Below are 20,000 nucleotides of genomic sequence, written 5' to 3' on the forward strand. Positions count from 1 at the left end.
GATGGAACAAGCAGCCAAAGATGAAGAAGAAGCAGCTGAAAGAAAAAAGAAGTCAGATGAAGAGGCTGAAAGAAAACGCTTTGAGGGTACAAGAGTCAATGTTGAGTCATTTATGGCTTGGAAATCAAAGTTTGATGCAGAAAGGGCTGAGATGAGAAGGTTAAAAGGCCTTTCAGATGGTTCATCTAAAAAACCAACAGTTAAAGAACTGTTTATGGCTGATCAGTCTCTTTATAACTCTGATGTTAAATTTTTGCAAGCAGAGGGAGACACACTGGAAGTGGATGAATCGTTATTTGACGATATGGGAGAACTAGACTTAGAAGATGATGATGATGACGATGATGATCCGGATTACAAACCAGGAGATGATGATGACTGACTCAAATTTATTGCCTAGTCTATGTGATTTTACTATTTTAAATCTGGAGGAATAAATGGTGTAAAAATATTTGGGTGTTTTTGTGAGATATTGAAAATTGTGTGTTATCATAGGTATTTGGTATTTTATGAATGATTGAAACATGATAGGCTACTACCATTCAATGGGAAATTAAATTTAATTTCACTATTGTTTTTTTTCTTTAATTATTCAATATATTAAGGCTATTTCTGTTTGAACCGGATGTAAATGACAAAATATTACATGCTTATAAATTATATGAGTTAAAACATGTTACTTTATTTAAGATATTATTTTTTTGAAAGTACTGAACCTAGTACTAGTAAAATCAAAAGTTGAGTTCCAAATGTAAAGAAATGCTTAAGTGTCAGGTGATGCCTGATTTTTGTTTTTTTAATGCTTGTTATTATTTAGTGCAGTATTTTAAAATGTACTTTATTGTATTTATTCTGTGCATCTAATAAGCAAATTTTGGAAGTATTGAAAATACATTAAAATTCGAACCATTGAAACTTGAAAAAAAAGAGGGACAACATAAAATAAGGACACTTGTCACTATAAAATGCTAACACCATTAATGCATTTAAATTACCTTAGCCCCACAACTAAACGAAGACATCATTGTAAATAATATTTGTCCTTCAATTAAAAAAAATCATATTCTAATGATTATTTTGAATTTACATTAATGCCAATTTTTACCGTCATCTTTGCAAATTTTTTTCAGGTTAACATTTAAACGCCAAATGGATGTCAATTTAGTAGGTGGAGTAAAGTTAGCCTGTTTTTATTTATTTATTTATTTATTTTTGCGTGTGTCTGACAACAATGTCTTCTGTTGCAGAGTGCGGCGAATGTTTAAACTTGACAGATTGCCGGATGACGGATGGGTTTTGTCTGAGTGCGTGTCAGCTCGGGTTCTACGGCACGCAGTGCGAGAAAAGTAAGGGCAGAGGCAGGCACCAACATACAGGCACTAACATACACATACACTAACATACAGACACTAAGATACAAATACACTGACATACACTTACATAAACATACACTAACATACACAGACACTAACACACAGACACACAGGCACTAGCGCATTCACAAATAGTAACACACGGAAACAAACACACACAAATACACACATATTTTTCTTATTTTTTTCATCTGAGCATAAAAGGTTGACGATTTTTTAATTTTATATATGAGTGTAAAATTGATGATGCTTTATTTTTTTTCTTATCTTTTATCTGAGAGTAAAGTTGATGTTTTTTGAAAATTTTCTATTCTTTTATCGGAGAGAAAAAAATTAATGATTTTTTTCTTTTTTTCTTATCTTTTATCTGAGAGTGTGAAGTTGACGATTTTTTTTACTTTTTTTCTTATCTTTTATCAGAGAGTAAAGTTGATGATTTTTTCCCTTTTTTATTTATCTTTTATCTGACGGGTAAAGTTGATGATTTTTTTACTTTTCTTATCTTTTATCTGAGAGTGTAAAGTTGATGATTTTATTTTTCTTATCTTTTATCTGAGAGTAAAGTTGATGATTTTTTAAAAAAAAATTCTTATCTTTTATCTGAGAGTAAAGTTGATGATTTTTAAAAAAAAATTCTTATCTTTTTTTTCTGAGAGTAAAGTTAATGATTTTTTACTTTTTTTTGTTATCTTTTATCTGTGAGTGTAAAGTAGATTATTTTAATTTTTTTTCTTATCTTTTATCTGAGAGTAAAGTTAATGATTTTTTAATTTTTTTTCTTATCTTTTATCTGAGAGTAAAGTTGATGATTTTTTACTTTTTTTCTTATCTTTTATCTGAGAGTAAAGTTGATGATTATTTACTTTTTTCCTTATCTTTTATCTGAGAGTGTGGATCTAACTGTGCTTACAGCGTGTGTCACAAAGACAACGGCGACTGTACATTCGGCTGCGTGTCTAGTTTCTCCGGTTTTCGCTGCCTCATGAGTAAGTTTAAGATTTATCTGAAAAGTTGACATCCCAATGAGATTGGGAAGGTATAGAACTGTTGGTAGGAGATACCTGGTTTTCATGGTTGTTCTAACAATCTTTACGTCTACCTAGAGGCGAAACGAGAGGGGGGGGGGGGACCGCACCGGGTGACACCATTTAGGGGGTGACACCAAGGCAAAAAAAAATAGCAATATATATAAAGAAAAAAAATATTCTAGTTTAATAAATTATTAATTCGAATTAAATAGACCTTTAAGAGCAAATTTGGCAAGTCCCATCAAAAAAAAAAAAGGGGGGGGGGGGGGTGACAAAATTAGGTGCCGCACCGGGTGACACTCGACCTTTTCTACCTGAAATAATGTTGATTTAGCAATACACAAATGCATGTTTGAAAGTTTGACTTTCATGTTATATTGTGTCTAAAATAAAAACAAACTAAAATGGTTCATATAATAGTTCACACGATAAATATGTAGAGAAGTCGGAATTTTTATTCGATTTTAAGAGCAACTCTAAACCAACTAACTACCAACTACCAGCCACACTAAACCAGCTAACTACCAGCCACACTAAATCTACTAACTACAAGCCATACTAAACCGACTAGCTACCAACTACCGACTAACTACTAACTACCAGCCACTCTAAACCGACTAACTACCAACTACCAACCACACTAAATTCATTAAGTACAAGCCACACTAAACCGACTAACTACCAACTACCAGCCACACTAAATCGACTAACTACCAACTACCAGCCACACTAAACCGACTAACTACTAACCACAATAAACCGACTAACTACCAACTACCAGCCACACTAAACCAACTAACTACCAACTACCAGCCACACTAAACCGACTAACTACTAACCACAATAAACCGACTAACTACCAACTACCAGCCCCACTAAACCAACTAACTACCAACTACCAGCCCCACTAAACCAACTAACTACCAACTACCAGCCCCACTAAACCGACTAACTACCAACTACCAGCCACACTAAACCAACTAACTACCAACTACCAGCCACACTAAACCGACTAACTACTAACCACAATAAACCGACTAACTACCAACTACCAGCCACACTAAACCAACTAACTACCAACTACCAGCCCCACTAAACCAACTAACTACCAACTACCAGCCCCACTAAACCGACTAACTACCAACTACCAGCCCCACTAAACCGACTAACTACCAACTACCAGCCACACTAAACCGACTTACTACCAGCCCCACTAAACCGACCAACTACCAACCACACTAAACCAACTAACTACCAACTACCAGCCACACTAAACCGACTTACTACCAGCCCCACTAAACCGACCAACTACCAACCACACTTAACCAACTAACTACCAACTACCAGCCACACTAAACCGACTTACTACCAGCCCCACTAAACCGACTAACTACCAACTACCAGCCACACTAAACCGACTAACTACCAACTGCCAGCCACACCAAACCGACTAACTACCAACTACCAACCACACTAAATTCATTAAGTACAAGCCACACTAAACCGACTAACTACCAACTACCAGCCACACTAAATCGACTAACTACCAACTACCAGCCACACTAAACCGACTAACTACTAACCACAATAAACCGACTAACTACCAACTACCAGCCACACTAAACCAACTAACTACCAACTACCAGCCACACTAAACCGACTAACTACTAACCACAATAAACCGACTAACTACCAACTACCAGCCCCACTAAACCAACTAACTACCAACTACCAGCCCCACTAAACCAACTAACTACCAACTACCAGCCCCACTAAACCGACTAACTACCAACTACCAGCCACACTAAACCAACTAACTACCAACTACCAGCCACACTAAACCGACTAACTACTAACCACAATAAACCGACTAACTACCAACTACCAGCCACACTAAACCAACTAACTACCAACTACCAGCCCCACTAAACCAACTAACTACCAACTACCAGCCCCACTAAACCGACTAACTACCAACTACCAGCCCCACTAAACCGACTAACTACCAACTACCAGCCACACTAAACCGACTTACTACCAGCCCCACTAAACCGACCAACTACCAACCACACTAAACCAACTAACTACCAACTACCAGCCACACTAAACCGACTTACTACCAGCCCCACTAAACCGACCAACTACCAACCACACTTAACCAACTAACTACCAACTACCAGCCACACTAAACCGACTTACTACCAGCCCCACTAAACCGACTAACTACCAACTACCAGCCACACTAAACCGACTAACTACCAACTGCCAGCCACACCAAACCGACTAACTACCAACTACCACTAAATCTGTACAGAAGACAGACCAGGTGTGAGTACAACCTCTGTGATCTACACCCTGGCCACCCTCTACTACTTTGTCGTCGCCGCCGTCATCGTGTACGCCGCCTACTGGCACATCTACAAGCAGAGGGAGGGCGCCTCAGTGGTGGAGGAGGAGGCAGGTAAGAGAGAGGTTGGGAGAGTAGTAGTATTTCTTACCTTTTTCTCCGGGGGGGGGGGGGGCGGTTATTATTTTCCAAGGGGGGGGGGGGGGCGGACACTGGTAAAATTATGTTTTCTATATAAATTCCATTTCGATCGGGGGGGGGGGGGGTGACAGAGCACCCCCTTAAAAGTCTAAAAGCACACCCCCCCCCCCCCCGAAGAGATGCCTGGAAGAACCTGGAGAGTAGGTTGTGGGGAGGGTTGAGAAAAAAGGGTAACCAATAAGGGTAAGGGGTGGGATACGGAAATGGTAATTATGAGTGTAGACGGATGAATGAGAAAACAGGGTAAGGGTAGGTGGAGTAGAGCAGCGGAGGGTAATTTCTTACTGTAGAGGAATTAGAGAAAAAGAGGGTAATATATATTGGTGTGAAGAGTATGGGGTAAAAAGGGTAATCTATAAGCGGGGATCGATGAACAATTTTATTTTGTGTGTGAAGGATTTATAAGAAAAGTGGGTAACTATAAATGGTTGGGATCCAATGGAATGTATAGGTTATTAGAGGTGGTGGGAGGAAAAATGACCTGGGGTAATATTTAATAGTTGTATTAGAGGTGCTTGGGGTAGTTTTGAAGGGTAGAGGGAAGTAATAACGCACTGGTATAGATAAAGATGGCACAACAGGAATAGAGGGTACTATTTAAGGGCGATAAAAACTGTCTACATGCGGCAGTAAAAAAACAAAGTTTATATTTAATTGCTTTTACCGTTTATTTAATTCACAGCGCAGCAGATTCATCGTAAGTCAAACCACATGGATGAAGATTACTTCGAGAGTCGAGAGAGTTCTGTCGATGAAGGCCACCCACACATAAGGAAATCCAAAAGAAAAGACAGGCATCATAGAGGACATAAACGACGGAGTAAACAGCGACATCACAGGGATAACGACGGGAGCGATGAAGAAGACTACGCCGGAAGTGACGTGGATCACCCACCGAAAGCTCCGAGGCTTGACTTTACGGTAACGTTAACCAACAGACCTACGAACGTGGTCAGAACGACAAACAAAACTCGCCCGCTGGAAATTAAGGACGTTATAGAAAATGAGCGACAACTAGTTTCGGTAGAACCTTCCCCCAAACATTTGAAAAGAAAGCTAAGCGACAAGTCAAAAGGTAAGATGACTAAAGGGAAGTATTTCGACCACTACGCGGCGAAGATGAAAACAAAAAAATGGAAGCAGAATGCGCTATTCTGGAAGAAGAAGGCACAGTCGCTTGAGTCATTGCATAAGGAATCGGACACAAAGATCCAGGTTTCTACTGAAGATGCTGCGTCACAAGACGCCGGGAGAGCCGCGTCGCGTCAGAAAGGCCAGGCGTCTGTCGCCAGTTCCAGAAGGACGTCAATCAAATCCGTGAAGACGTCATCAGTCGTTGGTTCCGTTGCGTCATCAAGACACGCGAGTCATTCCCTTGTGTCTGGCGCGGAGTCATCAGCCAGTGGGATGTCGACACGGACAACGGAAATTCAGAAACCGGACAACAACTTCAAGCAAACATCCCGGAACGCGAAAGCGGGTGGTAAGCCAACCCTCAAAGAACTAGCGCGAGGGGCTAATCCGGACAAAACCTCTAAACAAAATCAACAACGGGACCCAAAATCGGACAACACCTTTAAACAATATCAACAATCCCGGGACCCAAAACTGGAAACCAGGCCTACCCCCAATGAACCATCCCGAAGCACAAAGCCAAGCAGTGCCTCTAAACTAACGGAACCCCCAATACACGAGGAAACATCCTCGGTCAGATCGGTGGCGTCCAGTCGGCATTCCAGGGCACCCAGCCATATTTCTGCAGCCAAAAGCCAGAACTCAACATCCCAAGTATCCAATAAAACGGTCGAGTCAGCGACTAAGTGGTCAGATGTACGGAGTGCGCATGCGTCATATTCGCGCGATTATTTTTCTCCCGATGTTAGTGTATACTCGGTGCGGACAGATCGGGAGAAATCAGAAAGAAAGAAATCCAAGGATTCTTCTTGAAACTATTTGACGCTACTGATTACAAGGTTACGATTCTTACAAATTCAAATCGATATTATATCACCAAGTCTAATCCTAAATCCATGGATTCATATTGAAACTGTTCAATACTTGTTGATTGCAATACGTATATATTTGTACAGTATTGATATTTTAGCACCGAACACTGGTGTTATATCAAGGATTATTCTTGAAACTGTTGGTCTTGTTTGATTACGATACGAATATTGGTACAGTATCGATATTTTAACACCAAGCCTAACCCTCTACGGATTCATCTAGAGCATAATTAGTACTCGTCGTCATTGGCGATTAGCGATACTATGTATAAAAATAGTATCCATATTGACTATGCAATGATATTGTTAGCGTCTCCTCAAATTCAGGACGGTAATAAGCGGATTGTAGTTTTCGCCCAAAAGCTATACAAGTTTTTGATGTCTTATTGCATAAACCTCACTGGAACTTTTTTTTCATTTATTCGATAGATAGTGCCAAGCACAAATGTAAATCCACGCACTTCACTTGAAAATGTTAATCTACTTGTCGATTACGGTACTTAGATATTAATACAGCGTGAATATTTGAACTACACACTTATCATAAAACCCGTGTATTCGAATAGAAACGATTTTGTTTATATATATACAATACGTATATATATATATATATATATATATATATATATATATATATATATATATATATATATATATATATATATATTAGTACCGATATTTTACTTACATGTTAATACTGCATTGATATTTGAAATACAAACTTAAAATCCTTGGATTCGAATAGAAACGTCTAGGTAAGCGTCGAATATTTACATATTCTTATGAGAGCGATATCTCAACACCAAACCTAATCTTAAACCTGGCTCAGCTCATACATTCACCGCTTGTCGAAAGTTAGTATTAGTATTATTTTCTAATACTAACCCTAATCCATAGGGTTTTAAGTTTAATGTAATCTTCATCGTCGCATTTGGAAAAAGTGGGTACGGCTAGCTAAAAAGAGTCAACTATTTTTCACAATTCTTGTCTATTCTTACTTTAAAAAAATTATAGCTTCACTTGTTTTTTTTTTTATTTTTCCCACGCATTGCATTTAAACCAAAGACAAAGATCACAAGTAACAATACATTTTACACGATGTTTAAATATTTATCTGGCCACAATCGTCCAATCCTTTCTGCGTTTTGGTGATGAAGAATAGATATTTTGTTTAAAACACTTATAGAGCTAGTAAATTTCTGCATGTTTGGATTATGTTATTTCCAATGTTTGTCACTTTAATGTACATGATTTAAAAAAAAACAACAATTGTCCATTTTTATACAATACAAAAATTTCAAACAAGATTTTTCTTTTCATTTTTTTAAATGTATGACTAAGATAGTGTTCATTATCATCATCATCATCATCATCGTCATCATTATCATCATCATCACCATCATCATCACCATCATCATCATCATCATTATCATCATCATCACCATCATCATCATCATCATCATCATCATCATCATCCTCCTCATCTTCATCATCATCATCATCATTATAAACATCATCATCAACATCTTCATCATCATCATCATTTTCTTTGTTTATGTGCTGATCCTGATATAGCAAATACCACAACGCAATTGATTTTCTGGATTATGACCATGTTTTTTTTAATCCACTCTGGGAACTGTTTATAATGTTCAGCAATTTTGTTTTTACTTTTCGGTTTCATTTTTTTGTGTGTCAAATCGGTAATCATATTCCGCTCTAGGTAGTATTTTTCATCATATTCACATCTGTGAGTGGACTTCTTTGTTCTATTATCTCGTATTGTTCTTGTTACTCACTAGAGTACAGGAAAATAGAATGAAGCATACTGCACTGTAATTTAAACAGGTTGTAAATAATAATACCACATGTTTTACTATATTATATATATATATATATATATATATATATATATATATATATATATATATATATATATATATATATATATATGGATATATATATATATATATATATATATATATATATATATATATATATATATATATTCATATATATATGCTCAGCCACACTATTATCTAAAGGATCATCTGGATTAAGAGCACTCAATAAATCCTGAATGGAAAGTAAAACTGTTCGGATTTGCAACACTGGACACCATTTACCTTTAAGTATACCTAGACATATTCTTCCTAATTTGTCAATTTTAGGTGATATTTTTGTCATAAATCGGACTTTTGGTACTGACGTGGTGTATTCTTCAGGAAGAAAGAGCTCCAATTTGAATAAGCCACCTTCATATGGTGACTGAGATGGGCTAGCAAGCACTCCATGGAAATATCTAGCATTCTGTTTATCTGGGATAGCTGTAATTCCAGCTACAGGCTCAGTCATAGGGCATTAGGTTTCCTTGATTATATTTCGAGGTAACTCCGCCACTCCAAAATTGAAAATGAAAATGGAATAAGCAAGTAGGAAATATGTTGTATGAAGCAAAATCACACAGGGAATTACAAAAATAAAATAAGTAAATAAACAGCCATAACAATTATTTAATTCGGTCTACCAATTACAACGTGCATGTGAATAGCAATGCAAATCAGATTTAAGTTTTTATACAAAAAATATATTAAATACGAAAACCCTTCGTATGCTTAATATATATTAAAATTATATAATGTTATTTTAAAAACAGCTCATTCATAGACATTTATTAATATATAATGATTATTAATAAATAGTAATGTGTTTACAACTACACATGTTCATGTATATTATTCGACTAGTTACGCAGTTTTATTTTATTTTACCAATTAAATAATTTATTATTGTTGTTTCCCTTGAGTAATATAAAACACTTAATGGGAAATAACAAAAATGTAAAATCCTCCTCAGTGCTTTCCGATTATAAACATTGTAAATGATTAAGAATACTCTCCCTTTATGGAAGAAGCAATCGCGCTGGATTGTTTGAGACGATAAAGCAGAGTTTCTTCCAGGCATCTACCCCCCCCCCCCCCCCCGCTTGAACGAAATGGAATTTAAATAGAAAATATATACATTTAACAGTGTCCGTCCCCCGAAGAAACCCCCGAAGAAAGTCTACCGCCCCCCCCCCAAAAGAAATGGAGTTTATATAGAAAATATATACATTTAACAGTGTCCACCCCCCCTGAAGAAAGTCTACCGCCCTCACCCCCCGAAACTTTCAAATGCCCCCCCCCCCCCCCCCGGAGTAAAAAGTCTAGAAGAAACACTGCAATAAAGTTACTCCCCTTGTATACAACGACTTCTTTAGCACATTACCTGTGTTTATTTCCACATTCCGGTGAATTCTGTTCTGATTGTTAGTTGAGAAAAAGCATTCAGTCGAACGATCTGTATTGTATGGTCTTAAGTAATTAATTAGTCATTACTAACTAAAACAATTATTTTATTTAAAAAAAGTTTAGAAAATATTTAAAATGCACAGAACTTCTTTTTAAATTGCTTACTTTAGTAAATGCATTCATTGCTAAAATGTGTGCTTCTTTATCGATCATTGCTTCAACTAGAGAGAGAAAATTTGTCCAAACAATAGCAACTGATTATAATCAGTAAAATATAATTGAACAAGAAAGAAGGTCTAAGCCACATCTCTACCCTAATTAGACTAATTACAATAAATAATAAGCTACTACCACTTGAACTAACTCAAAGTTTGCAGTAATAATAAAGCAAGCTGTAATACGTAATAATAGTAACAAGGAAACTTTGTAAATCATGAAGGTTCGATAACTATGCATCATTTCAATGCACGCAATTTACGGCCCTTTAAAATCATGTATATATATATATATATATATATATATATATATATATATATATATATATATATATATATATAATATTATATTATATTATATTATATTATATTATATTATATTATATTATATATATATATATATATATATGTTGATTGCTAGACTTGGCTAAACATAAAGAACGATCTTCCATTCCAATATACGACTTGAGCGCAATATATCAAAACGTACACAAAAAATGTTATAACAATTTAAGCAAATCTTGAAAAACATAAGAATAAGACGCGTTTATATGTATGTTTATATAATACGTGTGATGGTGGATTTATGTATGCGCGAGTGTTCACGCACGTATGAGTATGTAATACCTGCACCGATTATAGTATGAAAATAGATCGAACTCACAACACAAATATTTGACACATCCGATACAATGAGCAAGACAGAATAATTTAAATAGAGTTTATTTAATGCAATTGCAACTTTATTCTGCTCAAAACGCCCAGTATAATTTTAAGCATTCGTAGATGTAACATGAAATTGTGTACAAACTATTCACACTGTAAATTCAAAAATAATTTTTATTGTATACATAATATATATATATATATATATATATATATATATATATATATATATATATATATATATATTGTTAAACGTGTGTGCATATTTAAAAGAATACATCTTAACTAAACTGTGAATTCTAATTTGAATTAAGTTTAAATCAAACCTATTTCGTCAATATTATGATTGAAAATGGAGGCAAAAATGATACTTGATGGCTTGACTTACATATAATATGGACAGATTTATAAATATGCATGGGATGGCGTGGTCGGGCGCTAGATGAAAGTAAAGGCGGCTGGTCATCGTGTGACCACACCATCCCTTCATACCTATAGATCGTTAGGTCTAAGAGGGGAATATATATATATATATATATATATATATATATATATATATATATATATATATATATATATATATATATATATATATATATATATATATATATATATATATATATTATGTATATATATATATATATATATATATATATATATATATATATATATATATATATATATATATATATATATATATATATAATTTTGCCATTATATTTTTAATGGAACAAATATTTTATTTGCTTTGTGGCCGTTCGACAAAGGTATTTTAAAGGTATGTGTAATTATGGTTAGGTGTTAAGGTAACAGATTTTGCAATAACAATTACATTTATTCATCGTACATGAGAAAACATTATTGAAACAACAAAATATGTGGATCCAATGTACATACAATATGTGTGTATCCAATGATCAGACAAAATATGTGCATCCCTATGACGATGTTTCTTTCAGACATTTTTCTCCGGGGCTCTTAAAATATCCGGAGAGGGAACATAATACAAGTGAAACAATGTATTTTCTATTTAATTATATATTTTCGTCTATTTAATCTAAGTTGGGGAGGGGCGGACACTGTGAACTTGTTTCGAGGGGAGGGAGGAGCGGAGGGGTGGGGGCAGGGGGGCGCCTCCAGCCCCCGGAGATTATGCATGAAAGAAACTCCTGAAGACGAAGAAGGACAATGTTTGTAGGGCCGATAAAGAGAAAGCCAAACAGGGAATACATATTGAGATGTAAGATGAACAAATTTACATGGAATAATTTGGGTATAATGCGAACCATGAAATACACATTGCGAAATAATATGTGCACAAATTTACATGGAATGATATGGGTGATGGTTTAAAGTGAAATGTTTTTGTACATTTGATAACAAAATGAATAATGGCTGAATTATGTTATAAGATGGTTGAATGATTTATAAGATAGTCGAATATTGATTTATATGGTATTCGAATGATGTTTTATAAGGGGGTCGAATGATTTATAACATGGTCGAATAATGTTTTAAAACGGGACCTTCGTCACACAAACATTCAAAAATTAAAAATAGAATATTGCGATGATAAAAATTGCCAACAGTCGTAGTTATTATTAATTATTTTCAAACTTAAATAGTTTCATAAATAAGGTAATAATTTATTAATTAAAAAGGAGATTTCTTTTATAAATGTATAAATGTCGGTGTTAATTTTAATATCAAGTGTGTAGGACCACATACAATTTATTAGCCTACATTTTCCAACACTTTTTAACATATTTTTTTAATGGCATCTTTAATTAAATAAATATTTGTAGAGGGTTTGATATCAACTATCACAAATAGATTTCTTAAGTGTAGAGTTAAGTACAAAAATTAACAATAAACAGTTTGTTTTTCTCCTTTTTCTTACTACTTAGGCTAAAAACATTAAGTGGTTTCTGATGTGAAGAATCGCAAGTAGCTTTCTCATGAGTATAATTTGCTGTGAATATTTACATGATAGTTATATGATATTTACATGATATTTACATAGTCCAAGTAAAATGTTTTATTAAACTTCATTTTTGTCAAGGGTTGAAATTGGTTTACAACAGTTGTTACATTACTCAGAGTTGAACAAACTCTTTTTTTTTTACTTTTGTAACTGACATTTAAATATTCGTAATTTAAAACAATTATGTGGCATGGGGTGGGTGTGGGGGGGGGTATGGTGTGTGGGTGTTAGTGGGGTGGGGGTGGGGGTGTATGGTGTGTGGGTGTCAGTGGGGTGGGGGTGGGGGTATATGGTGTGTGGGTGGTGTGTGGGTGTCAGTGGGGTTGTTAAACCAAAGGGTGGGTCATTGACCTCATTTCCACGATGTCGTCATCAGTGACCACGTGCGTGTGTGTGTTCTCATTTCCGCTACTGCTGCTCTTGTCCCTGGAGACAAAATTAATTAATTAGTTAATTAATTAATGGTCAGCTAGTTGACAGATGGTAGTGACAAAGGTCAGCTAATTAAAGAAAGGGCGTGACAAAGTTCACTTAGTAAACAAATGGTCGAAACAAAGGTCAGCTAATTAACTAATGTTCGTGACAAAAGGTCAGCAAGTTAACAAAGATTGAGACAATGTCAGCTGATTAATATATCTTTGTACTTAATAAAGTTCCAGAGACCATTAAATTTGCAGCTAGAACCTGAGATTATAAAGTCAGTGTGTCCTAATACTGACACAGACATGTAATAATAGAGGGCCATGCTGTCTATGATGGGACGGCGTGGTCTAAGAGATAGAGCGCTAGGCTGCTAACCCGAAGGTCTTGAGGTTGAATCCGGGTAATTAGAATGCCCCTAACTCATGTTAGGAAAAGTTAAGGCGGCTGGGCAAAGTGCCGACCACACCTTTCCTTCATATGCCGAGGTCAAGAAACATATGGACTCTACTTCATCTGCCTAATGAATCGTTAGGTCTAAAGAGGTTTCTTTACTTGTCTATGAAGTGTAACAAAACAATGATGGGCCCTATCTATGACGTATAACAAAATAATGATGGGCCCTTTCAAAGACATATAACAAAACAATGATGGGTCCTTTTAAAGATATATAACAAAACAATGATGGGCCCTTTTAAAGATATATAACAAAAAAATGATGGGCCCTTTCAATGACATATAACAAAATAATGATGGGCCCTTTCAAAGACATATAACAAAACAATGATGGGCCCTTTTAAAGATATATAACAAAACAATGATGGGCCCTTTCAATGACATATAACAAAACAATGATGGGCCCTTTCAAAGACATATAACAAAACAATGATGGGCCCTTTTAAAGATATATAACAAAACAATGATGGGCCCTTTCAATGACATATAACAAAACAATGATGGGCCCTTTCAATGACATATAACAAAACAATGATGGGCCCTTTCAAAGACATATAACAAAACAATGATGGGCCCTTTCAATGACATATAACAAAACAATGATGGGCCCTTTCAATGACATATAACAAAACAATGATGGGCCCTTTCAATGACATATAACAAAACAATAATGGGCCCTTTCAAAGACATAACAAAACAATGATGGGCGCTTTCAATGACATGTAACGAAGGCGGGCCACTCCGTCTGTAACATGTAACAATGGTGGGCCTACCTGTGGGCCGAGATCCCACGACGTAAGTGTCCGTTAGATATCGTAGAGGTCCTGGTGCTAGCGATGGACACACTGAACCTGTAGGCTCGGACAAACGCCTTCCCTTTCAGACATGCGCAGATGGCGAATTTAAAAGACTGCCGGAAGTTCTTCGACATGAAAGCGTAGACGATGGGGTTGATGCAGCTAAGGAAATAAAGTGAAGATAACAGAGCTGCTTTTGGTTTATAAAATTGTACAAACAGTATTATGGAAAATAAGAAATGCAAATAAAAATGAATAGACAAGCTTTCTTTTCATACACACGTAAAGTGTGGTTATTTTTTGGGTTTATTAAAACTTCTGTCATTTTTATTTATTTTTGTTAAATATTTGACACACGATACAAATATATATATATATGTACATATATATATATATATATATATATATATATATATATATATATATATATATATATATATATATATATATATATATATATATATATATATATATATATATCATAGTTTTATATTAGCTCTTTAGTTTTACAGACCTTAATTAAAAATGTGAAAATAAAGAGTAAGAACTAAAACCCATGAGCCGTCTAGGAGCCGCCAGTAAGACAAAACTTACCTGTTGAAGTAAGACATCAGGTTGAAGGCGGCCCGCAGGTGTTTAAGGTGACCGTAGTGCAGCTCAGGCAGGTGTCTGAAGGCCACAAGGACATTGTTGATCAGGATAGGACCCCAGCACAGGGCGAAGAGGACAACCACGATAATGAGCATCAGCACCAACTAGATCAACAGGAATGTAAGGTTTTAATATAAAGTATCAACACCAACTAGATCAACAGGAATGTAAGGTTTTAACATAGAGTATCAACATTAACTAGATCAACAGGAATGTAAGGTTTTAACATAGAGTATCAACATTAACTAGATCAACAGGAATGTAAGGTTTTAACATAGAGTATCAACATTAACTAGATCAACAGGAATGTAAGGTTTTAACATAGAGTATCAACATCAACAAGATCAACAGGAATGTAAGGTTTTAACATAGAGTATCAACATTAACTAGATCAACAGGAATGTAAGGTTTTAACATAGAGTATCAACATCAACTAGATCAACAGGAATGTAAGGTTTTTTTTATAGAGTATCAACACCAACTAGATCAACAGGAATGTAAGGTTTTAACATAGAGTATCAACATCAACTAGATCAACAGGAATGTAAGGTTTTAACATAGAGTATCAACATCAACTAGATCAACAGGAATGTAAGGTTTTAATATAAAGTATCAACACCAACTAGATCAACAGGATCGTAAGGTTTTAACATAGCTAACATAGCTAACATCGCGAATCAACACAAACTAGGAATGTAAAATCTTTTAACCGGGCCGCAACAAACAGCTAAATGCTAAAACCACAGTAATCAGCACAAATACCAACTAGATACTGACATTATAAAATGCTACAAGACCCAATCGCAAAGCTTTGGCATCAGATATAAGATGTCGTCCATAAATGACGTCACACACGTAGGGGGGGGGGGTGAGGGGGGTTCCGTAATTTTGTGACGGTGTGTAATGAGGGGGAGGGGGGGTTCAGATGGTGTGACGTCACACTCATGCATTTAAGGAGGGTTGTAGGCTGTGTGACGTCATTTTAGTGGGGGGGGGGGGGTCTTGCTTTTTGTGACGATGTGTGACGGAGGGGAGGAGAGGTAAAACTCGTCCAAAAAAACGTGAATTCATTTATAGATGACCCCTAAGAATAAAGCTTAGGTGTAATTTATCGCCCTCCGCATATAGTAATGGCGCAAACTAGATTGAAATAACTACACCGCACACTAGAGGGTGTTGAATGATCCACACCATCAGCAATAACACCAGCATTGCATGTGCATGTATTATAAAACATTAATTAAACGACCTATTTGTAGCCAATGATTCCAAATTTATTGATTCAGCTTTAGCGTACACAGCATTAACTAGTACCCGACATTAATTGGGAGATTTTCTATAATCTAGACATGTTTTAGAAATTAAGGCTTTATTTTTTTTCTAACTTTTTGTTTTACTATGATATAATTTTAAATGTATTTTTTATCAGGGAAAAAATAAAAATTTCGTATGACAAGGGAAGGAAAATGTAATGTTATTTAGTGAAAGTCTGAGTTATTTCCCATTCTATCAAACTGAGAACACAGTGTACGCCTTGTTTTGCGTGCAGTACACATTTGTACAAGGTATTAAATTAAAAATGTGATATTTTACTGTTAATCGCTTATAATCTATAAGGTATTTCAGTGGTAGTTTTTAACTGGTTAAAAAATAAACCAATTTTTTGGGATGTCCATAGCCAAGTTTAAAATAACAACAAAAAAAAAAAAAAGAACAAATGTCTTCGCCAGATAAAAAGAAAATATTTGTTATAGAACAATGGTTCTTAACCTGGGTTCGATCGAACCCCGGGGGTTCGGTAAGACAGTCTCAGGGGTTCAGCAGAGGTCAAGACACACACTCGATTCATATGACTCACGATCAGATTTTGCCAGTGCGGATGATAAAAATATTATGAAGGATACGGTGAATGCATGCATATGAAACTGTTGAAAGGTTAAGAATCACTATTATCGAATATCGAATATATAGAATATCAAAAGTTATTTTTTTAAAAAAAATTATAAATATTATAAAAGGCAGACAAGAAAAAAAGGTTTTGGGTTAAAGTCTGCATCAGAACTAATAAAGTCATTTCTCTATTCAGTTATCAGTCATTTTCTGTTATCAACACGTTGTTTGTATCGCACCTGTTTCGTGGTCTTAGTGTCTTCTTGTAAATCTTTCTTCCTTTCAATGCGCACAGATGGTCTCCCCTCGCCGTTCGAATGTGGTGAGAGGAGACAACTCTCTGGGTTGCTCATGCTTTGATGGATGCGTTCTTTCGATGTAGGGGCGATCACTCTGAAAAAGGTTCATTTTAAAAATATAAAAAAATCAGCTCCATAAATGTATTTAAAGCAGTAATATAAATAAAATCAACAAGTAAAAAAACACAACATAATAGCCTTGGAGTTAATTTTATTTAATATAATAATTAATTTAATTTAATATTATAAAGGATAACAGGTATTGAATATATTGAGAAAATGTTTTCGAAAGTTTCCCGTTGACGTGTCTACTCACCTCCCTTGTCTCATGTCCGCCCTCATGTCCGTGAACCTCCAGACCTTGACCCCGATGATGGTGTAGGTCACGATCATGACGCACATGGGCACCACAAATAGCAGCACCAGCATGTACAGCTCGTAGAAGGCTTGGAACTGGAAGCTGGAGAACTCTTTGACGCACCAGAACGCCTTGAACCTCTCCCCCACCTCGATGTGTTTCTGGAATGGTGCATGTTGAATGTTACAGTGGTATAGGACATCAGAGATATGCGGGGTGGGGGGCATGGAATGTTTATTTGTTCATGTTTAAATGGTATCGGAAATCAGAGATTAGCGTGCTGTATGGTGTGCAGTATTGTGTGATGTATTGTGTGCTGTGTGGTGTGCTGTAGGGTGTGCTGTTGGGGGTCAGTAGGTTGTGCTGTAGTGGGTGCTAAACTACTAAAACTCACCACGCTGACTGCTGTAGGGATGTTGTAGGGTGTGCTGTAGGGATGTTGTAGGGTGTGCTGTAGGGATGTTGTAGGGTGTGCTGTAGGGATGATGTAGGGTGTGCTGTAGGGATGTTGTAGGGTGTGCTGTAGGGATGATGTAGGGTGTGCTGTAGGGATGATGTAGGGTGTGCTGTAGGGATGTTGTAGGGTGTGCTGTAGGGATGATGTAGGGTGTGCTGTAGGGATGATGTAGGGTGTGCTGTAGGGATGATGTAGGGTGTGCTGTAGGGATGATGTAGAGTGTGCTGTAGGGATGATGTAGGGTGTGCTGTAGGGATGTTGTAGGGTGTGCTGTAGGGATGTTGTAGGGTGTGCTGTAGGGATGATGTAGGGTGTGCTGTAGGGATGTTGTAGGGTGTGCTGTAGGGATGATGTAGGGTGTGCTGTAGGGATGATGTAGGGTGTGCTGTAGGGATGATGTAGGGTGTGCTGTAGGGATGATGTAGGGTGTGCTGTAGGGATGATGTAGGGTGTGCTGTAGGGATGATGTAGGGTGTGCTGTAGGGATGATGTAGTGTGTGCTGTAGGGATGTTGTAGGGTGTGCTGTAGGGATGATGTAGGGTGTGCTGTAGGGATGATGTAGGGTGTGCTGTAGGGATGTTGTAGGGTGTGCTGTAGGGATGTTGTAGGGTGTGCTGTAGGGATGTTGTAGGGTGTGCTGTAGTGGATGCTAAACTACTACAACTCACCACGCTGACTGCTGTAGGGATGCTGTAGGGTGTGCTGTAGGGTGTGCTATAGGGTGTACTGTAGGGTGTATTGTAAGGGTTGCTGTAGCTGGTGCTAAAGTATTACAACTCACCACGCTGACTGCTGTAGGGATGGCCAGCAGGAAGGACAAGCACCAGACGATGACCACCATCAGTTTAGCGTGTCGCATCGTGCAGATGGTCCTGGCTTTCAGAGGTAAGGCAACGGCAATCACTCTGTTAAACATACCAGATACAATCATAAGGCAATGTCAAACATACCAGATACAATCATAAGGCAACGGCAATCGCCAATACAATCAAGGGCACAATTATAAGAAAACTTAATGATGAAATGATATTATTGTATTCAAGATATTTTGTTAGGTCGAACTTTAAAAAACACACTCATATAAGATTTAGTTTAATTGTGCTGAACTAAAAATACGGGAACCACAATCACGTAAATATAAAAGTCTACAAAGCCCAATAGATTGGTGAGAGGCATAAAAAACCATCTAGAGAGAGGCATAAAAAACCATCTAGAGAGAGGCATAGAAAACCTTTTAGAGAGAGGCATAGAAAACCATCTAGAGAGAGGCATAAAAAACTATCTAGAGAGAAGCATTGAAAATCAACACGATTGGAGAGAGGCATAAAAAAAGTTTTGTAGAGAAAAAAACGAACCCGCATTAAAAGATAGAACCAGCATGAGAACATACACTTACATCCAGTGGCGGATTTAGGGGTGTGGGCTGAGTAGGCCGCAGCTAGGGGCCACGAGTTTTGTAGCTCAAAAATAAATGTGGTCTTATAAAAATAAATCTATTTAAATTGTTCACGTGATGTAATAACCAAAATACCAGCATCGGGTCACGAACAATCGTTATTTG

General features: G+C 36.5%; 3 protein-coding genes across 3 annotated transcripts in view; 2 read left to right on the forward strand and 1 right to left on the reverse strand.

Annotated features, from left to right (window-relative positions):
• The window catches only part of LOC131932864 (RWD domain-containing protein 1-like), an 830-nt gene extending 350 nt beyond the window's left edge, over window positions 1-480 (forward strand). The window contains exon 1 of the mRNA XM_059289772.1: window positions 1-480. This exon is cut by the window's left edge and continues 350 nt beyond it. Within this exon, the coding sequence (XP_059145755.1) occupies window positions 1-382 (382 nt within the window). The 3' untranslated portion in view covers window positions 383-480.
• Window positions 481-1,231: 751 nt separating this feature from the next.
• LOC131932862 (uncharacterized) lies at window positions 1,232-6,896 on the forward strand. Its single transcript, XM_059289770.1, has 3 exons — window positions 1,232-1,346; window positions 4,716-4,862; window positions 5,632-6,896. Exons 1-3 carry the CDS (start codon window positions 1,232-1,234, stop codon window positions 6,894-6,896), a joined length of 1,527 nt encoding a protein of 508 aa, XP_059145753.1.
• A 6,525-nt stretch (window positions 6,897-13,421) lies between these two features.
• Window positions 13,422-20,000, reverse strand: part of LOC131932863 (pyroglutamylated RF-amide peptide receptor) — a 14,162-nt gene continuing 7,583 nt past the window's right edge. Inside the window, exons 2-7 of the mRNA XM_059289771.1 lie at window positions 19,221-19,344; window positions 17,940-18,142; window positions 17,564-17,717; window positions 15,378-15,538; window positions 14,760-14,945; window positions 13,422-13,536 (exon numbers count right to left, since the gene is read on the reverse strand). Coding sequence (XP_059145754.1) covers window positions 13,437-13,536; window positions 14,760-14,945; window positions 15,378-15,538; window positions 17,564-17,717; window positions 17,940-18,142; window positions 19,221-19,344 — 928 coding nt within the window. The 3' untranslated portion in view covers window positions 13,422-13,436. The remainder of the gene's footprint in view (window positions 13,537-14,759; window positions 14,946-15,377; window positions 15,539-17,563; window positions 17,718-17,939; window positions 18,143-19,220; window positions 19,345-20,000) is intronic.

This window comes from Physella acuta, unplaced genomic scaffold (genome assembly GCF_028476545.2).
Source record: "Physella acuta isolate Inbredline_101_S28 unplaced genomic scaffold, ASM2847654v3 ptg002298l, whole genome shotgun sequence".
Taxonomy (NCBI): Eukaryota; Metazoa; Mollusca; class Gastropoda; family Physidae; genus Physella; species Physella acuta.